Source organism: Lepus europaeus, chromosome 13 (assembly GCF_033115175.1).
Source record: "Lepus europaeus isolate LE1 chromosome 13, mLepTim1.pri, whole genome shotgun sequence".
NCBI classification, from domain to species: Eukaryota; Metazoa; Chordata; class Mammalia; order Lagomorpha; family Leporidae; genus Lepus; species Lepus europaeus.
Window position 1 is genome coordinate 88485098 of NC_084839.1, and position 18947 is coordinate 88504044.

General features: G+C 40.5%; 1 protein-coding gene across 5 annotated transcripts in view; it reads right to left on the bottom strand.

Moving 5' to 3' along the window:
• REV1 (REV1 DNA directed polymerase) overlaps positions 1–18947 on the bottom strand; it is an 89613-nt gene that overhangs the window by 26207 nt on the left and 44459 nt on the right. For 4 of the 5 annotated variants that reach the window (XM_062209950.1, XM_062209949.1, XM_062209951.1 and 1 more), the window contains 4 exons: positions 14854–15006; positions 8887–9605; positions 5728–5835; positions 4309–4425 (listed from right to left, as the gene is read on the bottom strand). In XM_062209950.1, the coding sequence (XP_062065934.1) occupies positions 4309–4425; positions 5728–5835; positions 8887–9605; positions 14854–15006 (1097 nt within the window). The remainder of the gene's footprint in view (positions 1–4308; positions 4426–5727; positions 5836–8886; positions 9606–14853; positions 15007–18947) is intronic. The other variant, XM_062209952.1, reaches the window with a different exon arrangement.

The window sequence follows — 18947 nt, forward strand, 5'->3', positions numbered from 1 at the left end:
GCTTCACGATATGACCACTCCTTTCAAGTAATTCTACTTTTGATGTAATAGCGCATGTTCAGACACTCAAGATGATCAGAATATCAACTGCTTCACTGAACACAACTCTGGCCTACACAGCACAGCTCACCAATATCTCTTCATACCCAAAACAAAGGTACAACTCTGCATTACCAAATAAAAGTTGCAGGAAGTCTACTGGTTACATGTCACTATACTGCTTTTCCACCTTCAGCTTCACCAGGAATTGAGAAATAGATTAAAACAGTCAGTCATAGATTTCTGGGAGTAATACTATCAGGCTATAAGAAGCATATGCTATAAAAAAAAAGGATATTATATCCTAAAGACATAATCTCAGCTATATTCCTATTATAAACAAAAACATCTCTTCAGCTAATTCTAGACAAGCCTATTTTGAGTACACTAATGACACACAGCTAACAAACACAGCACTGTACTTCTGTTCATCTCAGAAGCTTAAAACACGACAAAGGAGCTGTCTTCATGTACTAAAATAACTCTTCCTGGTTTGACCAATCATCATCAACATCTCTTATCTAACTGTGCAACCCTATCCACACAAGCATTTCTGGAATCCAGCACCCACAAATGCACAGCAAAAATGCACATGGAATTTTGAGGGTTAGCATCTGAGGTCAATTTCTACTGGTACCAAAAATAAAAACAACAGAGTATGTAAACTATGAATTCCGATCAAATGTAATATAAACTGTACTAGTACAAACTGAACACAGAATGCAGAGCGTATCACCCACTGTTTCTGAAGGCTCATAAAAGACTACTAAATTTAAATTATTCTAAGCTGAAAATCTCTTAAGAATTCAACAGAGGGTGCTACTAGACCAGAAAAAAAAAAAAAAAGGAAGTGCTAAAGCTTGAACAGCCACAACCAACTGCCTTTCAAAGGCGTAAAATAGGAGTTACACCCTGAAGGTTGGGGGGTTATGTGGCTTTTGTATTTTAAGGCATAATTAACCTAGGATAACCTGTCTGGGAAATCACAGAAGGCTCATGCTCGAGGCAGGCGAGAACAGCCTGTGGTCCAAGCGCCCCCAACGCCCTGGCCTGGGAGCAGCACCACGGTGCTCCTCTCTTCCCTGGGCTGGCTGACCTGTTCCACAGTGCAGCAGAGTGCGTGGGTCCCTCCACCAGCAGAGTGAGTTGCTTCCTGTGAGATTCAGGGAAATGCAGGGACACACTGTCCTCACTGGAGGGCAAAGTAGAGAACTGCTCATCAAAACTTGACAAACTAGACGGGAACATGGAGAATGTGGAGGAACGGTTGGAGAAATCAGAGGCCAGGACCCAAGTCTGTGAAAAAGAAATCGCTGAGAATAAATCTATGACTAACACGATTTTTTTTTTTGGACAGGCAGAGTGGATAGTGAGAGAGAGAGACAGAGAGAAAGGTCTTCCTTTTTGCCGTTGGTTCACCCTCCAATGGCCGCTGCGGCCGGCGCATCGCGCTGATCCGAAGCCAGGAGCCAGGTGCTTCTCCTGGTCTCCCATGTGGGTGCAGGGCCCAAGGACTTGGGCCATCCTCCACTGCCTTCCCAGGCCATAGCAGAGAGCTGGCCTGGAAGAGGGGCAACCGGGATAGAGTCCGGCGCCCCGACCGGGACTAGAACCCGGTGTGCCGGCGCCGCAAGGTGGAGGATTAGCCTGTTAAGCCACGGCGCCGGCCACACGATTTTTTAGAACTGCAGTTTTAGAATGAAAACTGAGGCTGCTGACAGGAAACAATGCCTCCTGGGAATTCAGAAAGGGGAAAAGCTTCAGCCATAAGATCTGGGACATAAATGGTGCCAAAATGAGATCCTAAATGAGAAGTGTCGCTACTGGGTGCTTCTCAAGAAGCAGCTTCCAAAGGAAGTCGTGGCGGGATGAGATTCCCCTGGTTATCTGGGCCTACCTATGGTGACTAAGAGACCAGTTTCTAAAAAGGACTCCCGATGATAATCTGTGCTAATACTTTTGCTTAGTTATATTGGTCAAAACATCATTAGAAGTGATTTTTTTTTTTAAATCTAGTTCATAGATTCTAATCCCTACACTGATTCTCAATGTTTTCATACTTGGGACCAGGCCTGATAATGACCCAGAGAAAGAAAGATGGAAGGACAGCAAGGTGAGAGCAACAAAAGCATAAAAAAAAAAGTTCTGAGCACAAGGTGGGTTGCAAACAAACATTATGAAAAAGGTTAGTCCGTTGCAAACAAACATTATGAAAAAGGTCAGTCTACTTTTACATGTAGAAATACCTTGGTAAGCTCTTAATGGGTCAAAAAGCTTAGGGTGTAAAAGTAAATGACAAAGTTAAAGCACTAGTATTAAGTCTCACATTTCAACTTTTCTAGTGAAAGGAAAAATTTTTTTTTTTACAATTTTCAACAGTCAAGTGAAATTTAAGTATTTCTCCTTAAATTTACCAAATTTAACAATGAAGAGGGTTGTGAAATTATAAAACATCAAGATGTTATGAAAACCTGGTGGCTAAGCTGATGAGAGAAACTAAATAACCAATGCCGGTATTCTGCTAATAAACCACCTGTAGTAAGAACTGTGAAGGAATAAAAAACAAAGACTAACTTCTTGCTACTCAAAAAACACACTTGGCAAGGTTAAAACTCTAAATAAATATACGCTGTTGAACATACAGGATGAGTGTCACAAACTCATGACTCCACCCACCAGACTGAGCACCAAGTAACTGAGATGCTGAACAACATACACAAGTAGTTTTTCCAACATTCTCATTCAGTAAGTGCCCACTGTGTGACAAGTATTGTGTACTTCCTAAAGTTACGTATTTCTTGTCTCCTAGAATATAATATTTGATCTTTCTGATAAGACCACATAGAAAATACAAGAGAAACCAACCTACGACAAAACCACACTAGTAATACTTAAGAAACAACCCACACCACAATAACTCAATCAACAAGCAGCTACACCACTGCTCATAACATGCAGAATTCTAAAATCTCAAAATCTTTAAAAAAGATTTTTAATGACAAGGAAAAGCCTTAGAAAAATCTGTAAAATGTATCTATACACAAGGTATAAATACGTACCTAAATTTTTTTTCTTTTGCACTTATACCATGTTAATACCATGTTAACAAGATGATCACAACCGACAAAAAGACCCTAATCCCAAAGTAAGTTCTCATAAACATCTACTGGCTTTCCTTTTGCCTTACTTTCACTGAGGTAATTTCTAGTAAGTCCAATATTTTTTAACTATAGAAATGAAATAATTGTGATAAAACCAAATGACATACCTTCCATTCCACTGCACACCTAATTTATGACATTTTTCTGATTAGTATTTTTCTGAAAGGCTAAGTTTTTAAAAAGTTTTGTCTTCCAAGTCATTATGCGGAAACCAATCAGGATCAAACAATTTAATTTCTAAGCAAACATTTCTCAGGGGAAAAAAACATGCAAATCTTAATTAATATTATAATTAGCATTAATATCCATTTTTTTAGTTATTTGAAAGGCAGAGTTCCAGGGAGGGAAGGAGGGAAGGATGGAGGAGGGGAGGGAAACAGAGGGATCAATCTTCTATTCAACTGGTTCACTCCCCAAATGGCCTCAGTGGCCAGGAATGGGCCAGGCTGAAGCCAGGAGCCTGGCACTCCATCTGGGTCTCCCACATGGTCGCAATGGCCCATTCATGTGGGACATCTTCTGCTGCTTTCTTAGGCACGTTAGCAGGAAGCTGGATAGGAAGTGGAGTGGCCAGGACTTCAACCAGTACTCATATGAAGTGCCGGCATCACTAGTGGCAGCTTAACCTGCTGGCCCCAATATCCAAAATTTAAAACCCCAGAGAAGAAAGAAAATGTTCTCAAATGAAATAGGTTCTATAAAGGACATAGAGAATGATTACATAAATTTTGAGGAACATAAATTTCAATGTCCTTATTGTGATGGTGTTACGAAATAACTAGTTAATTAACTCCTAAGTGTACACAGATAGAAACTTCTACAAAAAGATGTCCATGATTTTCATAAGGTAAGCTTAATCACACCATTTAAAACATTCTTCACTGCTCCAAAAGAAATCACCATCCAATTCAACGAAGAATAACTATACAACAAGTCATTTCTGTTATATTCAGATTTTGCTTTAAAATATCACTGGCATCCTTAAAACCCTCGAATGGAAGAAAAGCTAATTACTGCAACTCCGTTCTCATTTCCGTAACAGGATCAACAGCAAATCTAGAAGTCATCACAGGAGCACTATGACTTTTCAGAGAGAGCTCACTTGTACCTGCTTTGCCTTTCAGGAGTTTGTTCTGGTAATACTGCCACTCCAGCTGGGGGTTAGCGCCAGGACGTAAAGGTGCCCTTCCTGTGCCTCTGTTACTTGTCACAGCCACTGGTTTTCCTGTGACGAGCAGAATAAATTTAGTCTGCATCTAAGAACAGAAATGTTATTAACAACATTGGCTTTATTAAGGTGTTTACCTCTAAAGAAGCTACTATCTTTAAAGATTATCAACATGCAAACATCATCTACCCTTTTCAGCACTCTACAAAAAAATTATCTGCGATAATTTTGATACATCTGTTCAAGCTAAACATATCACTGTCACTTAGTTTTCTAAAGTTTTTTTTGATTTCTTTCAATACAAAATAGCCAACTCAGGTCTGAGAGTCAGACTGGGGGAGGGGAGAGAGAAAGAAAAACTAAAATCTATATTCATACTTATATAAAACACTTCTTACAGTTCTGAAATTAGACAAATGGGCTAACATCTATATTCATCTTTCAGTTTCACAACAATAGAAAAAAATAAGTATACAGCCCTTAGGTTTTTGCTTTCATTACAAAATTACTTTCATTTCTGTTGTGTATGTGTTAAGTTACAAGATAACTAAAAGCAATATCATAGATGATTTATATGTATTTACTGAAACCATCTGCTGTAAGTACAAAGGAAAAACTCCCAACAATGCATTAAAGGTCTCTTGAGGGCTAAAATTAATTTTTAAGCATTCTGAAAACTCCTTTCAGAGCTACAGCAGCAAATACGTATGACAAAAATAAAGCCCTTTTATAAACTCAGCAGCCTCTGTGCCATAATTAGCTATTCTCTCTTTTTAAGGGGAATGACTGACTCTCAGAAGAAAATACTAATAGTTAATTTCTTTCAGACAGAAATAACTACTGAAAAATCCAGAATAAGTACTTCAAAAAGTTTTGATGAGTTCACACAAACACCTGAGATTTCATTACAACAAAGACTGCCTAAACAATCTGACATAGTCTAACAAAATTCAGTAATACAAAATGATTCTACTCACTTGCATCAGGACACTTAATCAAGTTACTCAAGAGCGAGCCTAGTGAACCAAGTTTTAAAGACAGGGCTGCCGTTAACATTTCCACTCAATAAGGGAGAAATAACTATAAATAGAAATACAGAAAACACTCAATGCAGTCCCCTGCCTGTGTTAATCTTAGATTGACAAGCTGAAGAGAAATACTCCTCCTTGTAGAGTTGCTCTCTGCAACAAGAATGGAGAGCTCCCTAACTTCTACACTGTTCTTAATAATGGGGAGCAAAAACGAACAGGAACTCAACTGGCCTAGGCAAAGCAGGAAAAACAATCTCTTAAGTGTTCTCTCTTAGAATACTTGTTAACAATGTATCAATTTTCTTAAAACACAAACAAGGATACAGACCTTTGAGATCTGGTCTATTGCGTATACCCACTGACACAAAGAAGCAATCCATATCAACATGCATTATACAGCTCTGATGTCTGGGTGAACTCAATACTGACATATTTCCTGGAAGGAAAAAGAGAGTATTCAAACCCCAAACCACTTTTTTTTAATATATAAAAATAGTAGGTCTAGTAAATGTTAGAACTGTATTTAAAAGATGCTTACAAACAGAATGGAGTCTTTAAAAATACAGACTCTATTTATTCAGGTAACTTCTACTACCTTCACAGAAATCTAATTTGCTTCCAAACATAATTTCAAATCAATTCTGAAGACACCATGCTTTCCTCCTCTAAAAATTAAGCCTCTACCTAAAATAGTTTGTACACAGCTTATAGTAAAGTTATTTCTATAATGCTGGTTTACAGAAATGTATCAAAGTGTCTTCATACCTGGAGTTACAGGGAGCTAATTAATGCTTCATGAGCACTGTTAGAGTCTACGAAACATTCCTTGACAAAATAACAGTAAAAATGACTACTATCATCCAGTGCTTGGTAGGTGTGATAGATGTTTATGTGTATTAAATCCTCACAAAAACTATGAGGTAGGCAATTTTATCACCCATTTTGCAGATTATAACCTGTTTCTCTTAACACATCCTGAGCTGACATTCATTTTCATTTGATTTCAGAATTCTTAAAAACTACCATGCTGCCGGTCTGAGTAGATGTACTTCAGGAATACTATGTAAAACAGTCTGGGGCCAGCTTTGCTGCACGGCGGATTAGGCGGCTCCCTGTGATGCCGGCATCACACTCATACAGACACTGTTTCATGTCCTGGCTACTCCACTCCTGATCCAGCTCCCTACTAATGTGCGTGGGAAAACAAGGGATGGCCCATGTGCTTGGGCCCCCGCACCCATGTGGGGGACCCCAAGCGGATGCAGCATGAACAGTGGTTAGTAAACTTCTCTTTCCCTCTCTGTAACCCTGCCTTTCAAATAAATAAATCTTAAAAAACAAGAACCCACAATAATCTGGATATCAATGGAATTTTTCTCCTATAAACAGCTCTGACACACACTTAAGGAGATAAAGGTGTCTTCTTTGCAGGACAACAGGTTCTAACACCCTTCATGAGGGTTATGTTAACCCTAAGCCGGTCCCAGCCAGACTTTTCCTCCTTGATCAGTCGCATCCTTTGCCTTCAAGAGACCTAAATCCTGGAAATAAGGACTCTGGATGTGTAGAGCTGGAACCTCATACAGGAATTTTCCTCTGGTAGGTTTCAGAATATCTTAGAACCTGAGAATAGTCTTTATAATAGGCTTTCAAAAACTTAAGATCGACCCTCTAATAAGTTGTGGACCACTCCATTTGCCAGACTGCAAATGGGATGACACTGATCTAGTTCTCACTATGTGTGAGGCAGTGCACCTTTGTTCATGCTATCTTTCTTAAGCTTACAACCTCATGAGGTGAGCAGAGGCAGTCACTCCTTGACAGAAAGGAAACAAGGCTGTGGGAGGAGAGCAGCCTTGCCCATGGTTCTGCCACACAGAGGAGCAAAGACAAGATGTGGACGCAGGCTAAGCTACTGAATTCCAAAACCATGTATGTCCTTACCACCCTCCATATTTTCATCATGAGAAATGATTTAAAATCTTAATAATCACAATTCTGCTGTATTACATAATGCAAACAACTCAAACTAATGATTTTACATGTTCACGCAGTTCAGAATGCATAAACCAAATATCTACTAAATGCTTTTAAGCAATATAATAATTTCTCACTTTATTCACATTCTTGGAACTAACTCATAACAGTTCTTTGAAGCTTTCAAAATTAAATAACCAGGTGGGAAGAATCACTATGTTCCTAAATATGTATTCATAAAATGCATGAAGTTTGTATATCTTAAATAAAAGATTTCTGGAGAAAAAAAAAATAACCTTCAGGTTTCAAGGCCAAGCCACAATGTAGGAAGACATCAAACATAGTCAAAGATAACAGAAAAAATCCAAACCAAGAGTCTCTAACACTTACTAGGGCAGAACCAGGAGCTTCTCTCTCTACCTCAGTGTCCACCACTATGAATTAAAGGGTAATATTAGATAATCTCTGAGATCTGTTCCTTTTTTTAAAATTTTTTATTTTATTTTTTTGACAGGCAGAGTGGACAGTGAGAGAGAGAGAGACAGAGAGAAAGGTCTTTCTTTGCCGTTGGTTCACCCTCCAGTGGCTGCCGAGGCTGGTGCGCTGTGGCCGGCGCACCGCGCTGATCCAAAGCCAGGAGCTTCTCCTGGTCTCCCATGGGGTGCAGGGCCCAAGCACTTGGGCCATCCTCCACTGCACTCCCTGGCCATAGCAGAGAGCTGGCCTGGAAGAGGGGCAACCAGGACAGAATCCGGCGCCCGACCTGGACTAGAATCCGGTGTGCCAGTGCCGCTAGGTGGAGGATTAGCCTATTGAGCCATGGCACCGGCCTGAGATCTGTTCCTCTTAAGAAAAAAAAAAAAAAACCCTATAATTAAAAAAAAAAAACCAACTAAACCCTCAACCAGATATTAACTCATAATAACTGGCACCAAAATACAGCCCACTTACTGTTGGGTTTGTTTTTGATGAGAAGGAAAGTACAACAAAACAATATACAATTAGCGGATCTACTTAAAATGTGAAAATACTTAAATCTCACTATAAGTTTTCCACTATAATTACAGCAGTTATATGTCAAAGTTATTTGCTTTTGAAAAAATCACTATGATGTAATCTCTAGAAATCAACAATTAGTCTTACCAAATCAATTTCATTCTTACAGGAGTTTAAGCACTGAATTAAAACATGTCAGATTTATACAGTTCAAAACTTCAACAACTGATAAGGTCTACATGAGCAACAGAATGCTCAGAATCCCAATCGTGTTATTATCCAATTACCTGAAAATTTCTACTGCGCCACAATTAAATCTAAAATTAAAAAAATTAATAAGGAAACTTTCCACAATCTAGTATTTACTGTAACATGTAAAACCTGACATTCCCAGAGACTTTATGAGTACTCAATATTCATTAGAATACCAATGATGATATAAGGGCATAAAGATAGAAGGATAAGGATCAAACATGACCGCTTCTTAAGAAAAACAATTTTAGTAAGTATCTACCTGTGTCAGTTACAACAAGGGCAGACCTGCCTGATTTCATTTTTTTTAACTTTTCCCTTCCTGGAAAGATACCACTACTTTGTCTTTGTAGCATATTGACAAACTCAGTCAATTCACATTTCCACGTTGCTATGTGATGCAGTCTTGAATGAGAATAGAAGTCTGAAATAAAATTGCAGTCTGAGGGTTTGGATGGCACTGAAGGTGCTGCCTTGCTACCAGTAGGTACTACAGAAGTGCTTTTTGTGCTTGAAGGCCCCTGAACAGTGGAATGGTGAGCACCATTGATTTTAATGTTGCTGTGCAAAGATGAAGAGAGAGAACTAGTTCTGTGAGGGTTCTGCAATGCATCTGCGCCTCTGGTGCTCTGCGGCGGCGGCGGCGGCGGCGGCGGCGGCGGCGGCGTGCAGTCCTGGCAATCAGTGCTGCTCTGCTCAGCGGCCTTCTCCCGGCCAGAGTCTGCAGACAGCCTGCGGGCAACGCTGCTGCCCAGGGGCACCGAGCAATCCTGTGTCTTTAAGGCACCATTAGAGCTGTGAGTGTGTCCATTAAAAATGGCACTGCTGCCTCTGGGCTGCAGGATTCCATTCTGGTTCTTTCCTGGAAGGGTCTGCTCCAGATCCACAAAGCTAAAATCATTCCTTGTATCTTCATTCCAGCTATTCATTCCATTGATTTTGACTTCATTTTCTGTCTCAATCTTCTTAATTATGTGATTTCTAAAGCAAAAAAAAAAAAAAATTATTTAAGTTAGTAATGTCTTTGAGGCTAAACAGTTTTTTTCTTAAAAATTTTTTTTCTTGGAGTGATAAACACTTGGTTATTGCCCTCTTTACAAACAGCAAAGTCAGGGAGTGGGTTACTGGCTTAGCAGTTACGCCACCTGGTGGAATTCCTGTACCCCATTTTCTTGTGCTCTGGTTCCTGGCTCCCAACTTCACCCTGGTTCACTTCTGCCTGGTGTAGTCCTTTGGGGAGTAAATTAGGACAAAAATCTTTATTTCTGTCTCAAATAAAGTTAGGAGGGGAAAAAAAGCTCTTGAAAATTGAGCAAAAACTTTATATTCGTTCTGTTCTGACAAACGATAATTCTTCACTAAATCACAGTAGCAAGGTTACTAGGAAAATTCTAGAACACAGTCTTTTAGGTTTTGGGACTTATTTCCCCACTTCAGAGAGTCCAAAAGAAGAAATATGATGGAATCTTACTCATAGCTGAAGAAAAATGAACTATTTTTAATTGTTTTTAACCACAAAATGTTAATTGAATCTGTAAGCTCTGAATGCCAAATATCCAAAGCACAGTGCTTGGCATTTACAAAATCAGTAACTATTTGCTAAACTAACACACTATGATTAACTTCCACAAAAGTGGTTAAAAAACTTTATTTGAATTCTTATTTATAGTTTAATTTAGCTTTCCTGTAAAGCACTGTTCAACATCATAAATCCAATAATGCCATAACAGGATTAAAGTACTGAGGGCAGTTAGTTTTAATCAGGAAAAAACTACCAACTGGGGGCCAGTGCTGTGGCATGGCGGAGGAGCTGCCTGCAGTGCTAGCATCCCATATGAGCGCCGGTTCGAGTCCCAACTGCTCCACTTCCGATTCAGCTCTCTGCTGGTGGCCTGGGAAGGCAATGGAGGCTGGCCCACCCCTACTCCTGTGTGAGGACCTGGAGAAAGCTCCTGGCTCCAGATCAGCGCAGCTCCAGCGGTTGCGGCCAGTTGGGGAGTGAACCAGTGGATGGAAGACCTGTCTCTCTCTCTGCCTCTCCTTCTCTCTCTGTATGGCTCTTTCAAATAAATAAAATAAATCTTTAAAAAAATATATATATACCAGGGCCAGTGCTGTGGCGCAGTGGGTTAATGCCCTGGCCTGAAGCGCCGGCATCCCATATGGCTGCCAGTTCAAGACCTGGCTGCTCCACTTCCAATCTAGCTCTCTGCTATGGTCTGTTAAAGCAGTGAAGGATGGCCCAAGTCCTTGGGCCTCTGCACCCGCATTGGAGACCTGGAGGAAGCCCCTGGCTCCTGGCTTCGAATCAGCACAGCTCCGGCCGTTGCAGCCAACTGGGAAATGAACCAGTAGATGGAAGACTTGTCTCTCTGGCTCTCCTCTCTCTGTGTAACTCTGACTTGCAAATAAATTAACTACCGGGGCCCGGTGCTGTGGTGCAGCAGGTTAAAGCCCTGGCTTGAAGCGCCGGCATCCCATAAGGGCACCAGTTCAAGTCCTGGCTGCTCTTCTTCCAAACCAGCTCTCTGCTGTGGCCTGGGACAGCAGAAGATGGCCCAAGTCCTTGGGCCCCTGCACCCATGTGGGAGACACGGAAGAAGCTCCTGGCTCCTGGCTTCGGATTGGTGTAGCTCCGGCTGTTGCAGCCATCTGGAGAGTTAACCAGCGGATGGAAGACCTCTCTCTCTGTCTCTACCTCTCTCTGTATCTCTTTCAAATAAATAAAATAAATCTTTAAAAAAAATTCCAATTAACCCATCAACAGGGCTATTACAAGCAGATTGAAAAATAAGAACCAGGTAAATGTTTGGGGTAACTCAATAAAATTTACACCTAGAAGAATGAGAATGCTTACACTTTTGACAAGAAAAAAATGGCATTTCATTTATAAGAAATATATTTAAGATGCCAGGGTAATCCAAGGCAATATGAACCAAGCTTCCCAGTGACAAGTTCATAAATAATAAATCTTAGGCTAAACTCACATCCCAGTTCCTCTACATGGTGTTGGTAATGCTCTGTAACAACAAAGTTGACTGGCAAGATAAAATCATCTAAGCAACAGAATCAACCCTGCATTCCAGGGCAATAATGCATTCTACTGAGAATGTCCACAGCTTAAGTACACTTCTAGTTACAATCCAGATGACAGTGCCAGGGCACAGGCCAGAACACCACTGATTACCAGGTTCTGGCTATCGTCTCGCATTCTAACACAACTTGGTTTATCAGTAACGACAGACTGACTACATAGAAAAGGCAGACAAGTCAGATACAAAACATGGCCACCCACTGCTAGGTAGGCTTGGGCTCTGGCTAACCATCTCACAGAACATAACAGCCAATTCTGAGTAGATCTAATCCACACAGATGATCACTCCAGCGAGAGGGAAGATAGAAGACAAAACTGGAAAGGATTAATAGAGGAAGGAAAGAAAATCTAATTTGTTACATGTCAAAGAAAGTCTGTCCGTTGCGATAAACAGAAATCAAAAAAGCAAAAAGTCCTTAAGAACATTTCAAAGAGATTTATAGGGGCTGGCACTGTGGCGTAGTGGGTAAAGCCGCAGCCTGCAGTGTGGTATCCCATGTGGGTGCCAGTTAGAGTCCTGGCTGCTCCATTTATGATCCAGCTCTCTGCTATAACCTGGGAAAGCAGTAGAAGATGGCCCAAGTCCTTGGTCCCCTAAACCCACATGGGAAGACCTGAGAAGCTCCTAGATCCTGGGTTCGGATCAGCACAACTCCAGCCATTGCAGACAACTGGAGAGTGAACCAGCAGATCGAAGACCTCTCTCTCTGCCTCTCCTTCTCTGTGTAACTCTTTCAAATAAATAAATCTTAAAAAAAAAAAAAAAAAAACCCAGATTTATAAAGTGAATTGAACATAGCTAAAAAAAAAAAAAAAAAACCACTAAAAATTATATTTAAAAAATCTTACAGGCCGGCTCCGTGGCTTAACAGGCTAATCTTCCGCCTTGTGGTGCCTGCATCCCAGTCGGGGCACCAGATTCTATCCCGGTTGCCCCTCTTCCAGGCCAGCTCTCTGCTATGGCCCGGGAAGGCAGTGGAGGATGGCCCAAGTGCTTGGGCCCTGCACCCACAAGGGAGACCAGGAGAAGCACCTGGCTCCTGGCTTCGGATCAGCAAGATGCGCCGTCCGCAGCGGCCATTGGAGGGTAAGCCAACAGCAAAAAGGAAGACCTTTTTCTCTGTCTCTCTCTCTCTCTCTCATCATCCACTCTGTCAAAAAAAAAAAAAAAAATCAATAAAAAAAAATATTACATCCAGTTTTCTGTGTAAAAATATGTTTCTAAAAAAATCTTAACAGTAGGAGCCAGTGCTGTGGCATAGCAGGTTAAGCCACTGCCTCCAGTGCCAGCATCCCATATGGGTACCAGTTTTAACAGTAACACATGCAACAGAAAAGCATACAGTCAAGAAAACATATTGTTAATAAATATTTCTTGTGTTTCTATAGTTTCTAAGCCTGGATGAATGAAGAACTGCAAAGTAGCTATACTGGAAATATCATTGGTAGATAAGTAACTATTAGGCAATAGCATAAATCTATCAAGAAGTAAAGCATGGGGTCAGCACTGCAGTGTAGTGGGCTAAGCCTCCACCTGCAGCACAGGCATCCCAAATGGACGCCGGTTTGTATCTTGGCTGTTCCTCTTCCAATCCAGCTATCTGCTATGCCCTCGGAAAGCAGCAAAAGATGGCCCAAGTACTTGGGCCCCTGCACCCATGTTGAAGACCTGGAAGAAGCCTCTGGCTCCTGGCTTCAGATCGGCCCCGCCTGACCCGGCCTAGCCCAGGCTCCAGCCATTGCAGCCATTTGGGGAGTGAACCAGTGGATGGATGCAAGACCTCTCTCTGTCTCTCCCTCTCTAAATCTACTTCTCAAATAAATATATAAAATCTTTAAAAAAAAAAAAGTAAAACTCAATAGGTAAATTCTTCCTAAAATTGTCAAAAAGAAGAATTTGAAAATATACCTATTTTCTCTTTAATTAGTGTAAGAAAAAAAGGTGAAGCTATATATTCTATGGAAAAGCTTTCAGATATCAGCTTATATACGTTACCATTATCTAAAAAAGCAAAAGCTTTAGGTAATGAGAAAAAAACACCCCAATATGCTTGTTAAGTGAATACAAGTTAAATACCCAATAACCACAGAAATTAGAGAACATAGTGATTCTGGATCCTCCCACGTTAATTAACTTCTGATCTTTTGGAAAACAAAAAAAAAATCAAACTCCCAAAGCAAGCAATTTAATAAGTAAGAAGACTAATGATAATGAATACCTGATATACAAGTTAAGGCAACACACCAATTACTTATGAAACCAATCTGCCCAGGACTACTGTGAATAAAGGTTAAATCAGTATTTAAAAAAAATGAGATAAATCACATCAAATAAAGTCTACATTCACTCCCAATTCTGTAACTCAGCTTCAGCAACTAAACTATTATTAATATAAAATACTTGTATATTTAGAATTATAGATACAAATTCCGATTTTTCAAAAATAACCTAGAGGCCGGCGCCGCGGCTCACTAGGCTAATCCTTCGCCTTGCGGCGCCAGCACACCGGGTTCTAGTCCCGGTCGGAGCACGGATCCTGTCCCAGTTGCCCCTCTTCCAGGCCAGCTCTCTGCTGTGGCCAGGGAGTGCAGTGGAGGATGGCCCAAGTGCTTGGGCCCTGCACCCCATGGGAGACTAGGAGAAGCACCTGGCTCCTGCCATCAGATCAGCGTGGTGCGCCGGCCGCAGCGCACTACCGCGGTGGCCATTGGAGGGTGAACCAACGGCAAAAAGGAAGACCTTTCTCTCTGTCTCTCTCTCACTGTCCACTCTGCCTGTCAAAAAAAAAAACCTAGAAACATTAACATCTTGTCTTTATACACAAGGCATACAACCAAAGTATGGTTGTGTAGTTAGTTCAGTCTTCTGTGAAAGTAACACTCCACGTCAAATTACTTATGAAGAAATAATATTCAGGAAACTGAAAAAAAATTACTATTCATTACATTTCACACAAAATCTAGTATAACTGGAAAAATTTGTTTACATTTCAGGAAACTTCTGTCATAAAATAGTTTTTAGGTAAGACACCCTTACATTATTTCAGTAAGTTTACTACAGGCTACAGCTTGTATTTTTTCTATCTTCTTTGCTAAACATCAGGTATGTAGTATTCGCAAGCTAGATAAACTTACACCCTGTTGTTGAACTGTTTGGCTATACTGCTTGGACCTGGCAGGGGATCCTCAGGTTTACATACAGCACTGAAGGTCAGACTTTTCTGCACAGCGGACTGCTTGTTGTACAGCTGATACGGAATGCAGGACAGGAGTCGCCCAGCTTTGATGCTGAAACAGAATAGCAATACTATTTTAGTTTGATAATTGGTGAATATGAGCTTTATGAAAACTCAGGATTTCACCAACAATACATCACCTGTCTTCTTAGTTTATTTCTTCTGTCTCCATTTCAGGGATCTTACTACAATATGATCTTATCTAACACTTAAGGACAAGACATTTTACCCATGAAATTACATCTGTAATTTTAAAAATTAGTGGCCAACAATCGAGAGGTAAAAAAAAAAAAAAAATCCAAACGAGAGTCGGATGAGAAAAACAGTAAGCACAGAGCTGGACTTGTCAGTATTTTATTTCTCATGACTTTAATATTTATCACTATCCCCCCTCTGTTAACAGAGAATTATTAAGGCTTTCTCAAATTGCAAGTCAGTTAATAAGCTTTTCTAGAAGGTAACATGAATTGAGGATTCTCAATTTCCACAATTTGAAAACGGCAAAATAAAAATACATGACAAAATAAAGAATCTCAACTTTAAGAGTAATAATTGATTCATACTATTATTGTGTATATTAAAAATGATAAGAGGGGCCTGTGCTGTGGTATAGTGGGTTAAACCACCACCTGCAGCACCATCATCCCATATGGGCATTAGTTCAAGTTCTGGCTGCTCCACTTCCAATCCAGCTCCCTGTTAATACACATGGGAAAGCAGTGGAAGATGGTTCTAGCGCTTTGTCACCTGTACCCACGTGGGAGACTGGAAGAAGCTCCTGTGTCCTGGCTTCAGCCTGGCTCAGGCTCAGCCCCAGCCCCAGCCCCAGCCCCAGCCCCAGCCCCAGCCCCAGCCCCAGCCCCACTGTGGTCATTTGAGGAATGAACCAGCAGATGGGAGGTCTTTCTCCCCGCTCTCTCTGTAACTCTGCCTTTCAAATAAAATAGATAAATCTGGAGGGGGGAGTGGGGGAAGAATGCTAAGAGACAGGAACTCTCAGAGGGTAGAAGCTACCACATGTATCCTATTCCCAATGTTTAATCACTGAAATCCAGGGCAATACCAATGGAATTTTGTGTCTGGCACTTTAACCAAAATTTCTAATCAATTTCCTTTTGTACTTCAGAATTAAACAAAACTCCTTTCATTAAGCTTTTGTTTGTTTGTTTAAGATTTATTTATTTACTTGAAAGGCAGACAGTTTCACAGTTTTGTTTTTTTTTTTTTTTTTTTTTGACAGGCAGAGTGGACAGTGAGAGAGACAGAGAGAAAGGTCTTCCTTTTTGCCGTTGGTTCACCCTCCAATGGCCGCTGCGGTCAGCGCATCGTGCTGATCTGAAGCCAGGAGCCAGGTGCTTCTCCTGGTCTCCCTTGCGGGTGCAGGGCCCAAGGACTTGGGCCATCCTCCACTGCCTTCCCGGGCCATAGCAGGGAGCTGGCCTGGAAGAGGGGCAACCGGGATAGAATCCGGCGCCCCAACCGGGACTAGAACCCGGTGTGCCGGCGCCGCAAGGCGGAAGATTAGCCTGTTAAGCCACAGCGCCGGCCTCACAGATCTTTCATTAGCTGGTTTACTCCCCACTCTCCTAGATGATCAACAGCTGGGGCTAGGGCCAGGCTAAGCCAGGAGCCTGGAACTCCATTCAGGTCTCAGGTCTCCCAGGTCAGTTGTAGGGGCCCAAACACTTGGGCCATCTTCCAGGTGCAGGTTGCTGTATAGAAGTGAAGCAGACTAGAAGCAAACTATTGCTCCTATGGGATGCCAAGGTCACAGGCAGTGGCTTAACCTGCTGCATAAGGCAGGCACCTAAGCTGTCTTTAACTGATTTTTGCTTGGTAGAAAGTTGAGTTATAGGACTATTCCACCTCTTAAGGTATTTTCACCTCGAATTTTACAATAACCAAACAATATACTTATGCTAAAACCCTTTTTTTAAAAAAACATTTTTGATAACAAAAATGGTCTAGTAAATCATTAGGTCAAAATTTCAAACTGATAGGGTTTTTAAAATCAACGTTGTCACACTCCTTAAATATACAAGTACCTCAACGTTCGTGGGACAACATAGTGAAGTTTATTTTGCTGTACAAAAGTTACCAAGCCCCTGCATACTTTTTTCATAGTTGCATTTCCATTAACTTTTTGAAGACCTTCATATTAGGAAATACTAAAAAAAAAACTAATTTGGGTTTTACAACTAAAGTGAATACCAAGAAATACATCCCTTAATAATTCAGGAAAAAATTAGTAAGAGCAAAGAACAGACTAAAATTATTTTAAAAGTCTCATAAATTCAAGAAGTTCGACATTTTCTTAAATGTCCACAAAACTTTTTAAAACAATGAACTGAATAAACTAGATCACAGAAAACAAATTGAGAATATTGAGTCAACAGCTGTGAAAACCGTAAAACGCACTGATGACATATTCCAATAACAGAACTGTAAATGACACAGACTATATCCTTAAGTAATTATGGCAATATATAGTCAGTAATCCTATCTAAAGTAGCTTAATCTATAAATAAAGGCTAACATTACTGAATTATGATGATAAAGAACACACTAGTCACAAGACATTTCAATTTTCACTTTACTAAAATGGATTTATTATCAGGCTAAAAGTTTTATCAAAATTACAGATTACACTGAAATATTGGAATCAAATCCTCAAAATTAGATCCTTCATTATTTTACTTTATTCTTATAACAGATGGTCTCAATTGCCCATCTCTGGATCTTTTTCTTTTTTAAATTTATTTATTTGAAAGAGTTACACAAAGAGAGAGAGACAGAGAGAGAGAGAGATCAATCTTCCATCTGCTGGTTCACTCCTCACTCACATGGCCGCAACAGCCAGGACTAGGCCAGGTTGAAGCTGGTGCCAGGAGCTTCTTCTGGGTCTCCCACATGGGTGCAGGGCCCCAAATATTTGGGCCATCCTCTGCTGCTTTTCCAGATACATTAACAGGGAGCTGAACTGTTAGTGGAATAGCTGGGATTTGAACCTGTACCCATATGGGATGCTGGTATTGTAGGAGGCAGCTTTACCCGCTACACTACAACACTGGCCACAGATCTATCTTCTTACACTATTATGTACCTCAACTCACATGCTCCCTGCATCACTACTTGTCAACCCCCAACACGTACAGGTTCTATTAAATAAATAGAAAAGTTTACTTAATAGTAAAGTAAAAACCTAACCTTAGCTTTCCATCCTTTCCATCACAGACAGCTGTAACTAATGGATAATTTACCCACACAGGACACTGGGTGAAGATGTGAAATGTCGGTAAGCCTAAGTGCAAAGAGCAAAGTGCACCATTATGCCACTTCTCCCACTCTACTGCCCGCATGCAGGGATACAGACTCTGCAGGTGCTCTCTATGGTCAGCACACACAAGAGTATGCGAGCTCATCCACCTAATGAGCACCCGTGACCCAGCAGAATTCTTAGGCTTATATAATAAACCCATGGAGATTGTTACAAAATCAGAAGTGAGACCATGTCCACCTAATGAGCAATGTGACCCAGCAGAATTCTTAGGCTTATATAATAAACCCATGGAGATTGTTACAAAATCAGACAACCAATTTAAACATTGCAAGTCTCAAACTATTTATCCTCAGAGATACTCAGTACAAGGAACTAAAGTCCAATTTACTACAGTAACAGGATAAGAAATTCTTATCATTTGAAATCTAATACACTGTATATGAGTTGTAAACTCCTAATTATTCCTGTGCATTCATTTTTCTATCTACAGATACTTGTACATGAACAGAAATATTACCTGAAATATATATTTTTAGAAGACCTTTAAAAAACCTCTCAGGAATAATTTCTAACATTAATTTCCCTAAGCACACACACACACAGTTACCTAGATTTTGTTATTCTTCTTACCAAAATAAAGAGGGGGTGGAAGCACCATATATCGAAATCTCAATCTCAAAACCAAAACAATAGCATCCCCAAAATATGCACGC